General features: G+C 48.5%; 1 protein-coding gene across 1 annotated transcript in view; it reads right to left on the bottom strand.

Moving 5' to 3' along the window:
• The window catches only part of LOC119831347, a 12749-nt gene that overhangs the window by 5953 nt on the left and 5436 nt on the right, over positions 1 to 1360 (bottom strand). The window contains exon 7 of the mRNA XM_038354651.1: positions 338 to 607. Coding sequence (XP_038210579.1) covers positions 338 to 607 — 270 coding nt within the window. The remainder of the gene's footprint in view (positions 1 to 337; positions 608 to 1360) is intronic.

The raw sequence follows: 1360 nt of genomic DNA, 5'->3' as shown, positions 1-1360 counted from the left end.
CGCCGCTGCGCGAGTGCGCCGCGCCGCAGTACCCGGTGCTGCGCATGATGCCGCGCCCCGCCGCGTGCCGGGACGCCAGCCCGCTCAAGCCGCTGCGGCCGGGCGACGCCGCGCAGGTGCGTTGTTTTTCAAAAAATTTAAGAATTATAACTTATTCAAATATAAACTCCTCATTGACTACTTCTATAGCTACTTACCTAAGATCGTTCAACTTCTATATAAAGGAACCAATTGCACCTAATTGCTTTTTAACATATGATTCTAATACCCTATAGAGGCGATTAATGAACATTAAACTTCGAACATTACAGATATCCGTCCCGCTGCGTCACATAACCAAACACGACATCCAGCTCGTGTTCACGGAGCCCAGGGAGCTGCCGCCGATCAACGGCGAGCCGGAGCCCGCTCCGAGCAGCCGGCGCGACGACACGCTGGGGCGCCGGGACGACGCGGTGGGCGGGCGCGACGGGGACATCGTGCTGGGCTCGGCCAGCGACGCGCCGTCGCTGGATCTACACTCGCCCAAGACGGCGCTGTCGCCCTCCGCCAGCGTCGTGCGAGGCATCTTCCCCTCTTCGAAGTCGAGAAGTTTGAAGAAGAAGAACTCGATTTTGGCGAGTGAGTGTTGTTTTTGGTTAATTTTAGTATGAAATGATAGAGTGCAAGTAAAATATAATGAATGTTTTTGTTTCCGTAAAATTTTCTATTTATGGTGTGAGTAGTACTTTAGGTACAGGTGTCAGTATACAATTCTATTCTGTATGCTGTTGTAATACTATGCTATACTAGCTGACCCGAAAAGCGCTGTTCTGCCTTATTCTTATCTTTGGGGTTATGAAAAATAGATGTAGGCTGCTTCTCAGACCTAACCATAAAATTTCATTTGTATCGGTCAACCCGTTTCAGATGAGTAAGGTATTTAACATTTTGATACGAGAATATATATAAGATTATATGATAAACAGTATACAATCATTAAGTTAGTGTAGCATTAACTATGAAAATACCTCATTAATTAATAAAGTTTTGATCATTTGACCAATTTTCAATTTGATTTTTTTTCATATCTTTGTATTGATCGGCTTTACAACATGATTTCTAATATCTTCAAAACGGTTGTTAAACTATAATCCGCTAAATTTCCAAGCTACTCTTTGTTATTTTCCCCTTTAACGACGCGGGGCAAGCCGCGGGAGCAGCGAGTACATTGATATAATTTGGTTGGCCTGCCCTCGCAGAGCGGCGGTCGGTGAGCGCGCGCGGGCTGAGCGCGCGCGGTGCGGGCGGCTGGGTGTGGCAGCGCGTGCGCGCGCGCTCGCAGCAGCAGCCGCGCTGGGCGCACCGCTACCTGCTGCTC

The sequence above is a fragment of the Zerene cesonia genome, chromosome 13, assembly GCF_012273895.1.
Source record: "Zerene cesonia ecotype Mississippi chromosome 13, Zerene_cesonia_1.1, whole genome shotgun sequence".
Taxonomy (NCBI): domain Eukaryota; kingdom Metazoa; phylum Arthropoda; class Insecta; order Lepidoptera; family Pieridae; genus Zerene; species Zerene cesonia.
Note: the sequence above shows the minus strand (reverse complement) of the source record. Positions and strands in the feature narration are given on the sequence as shown.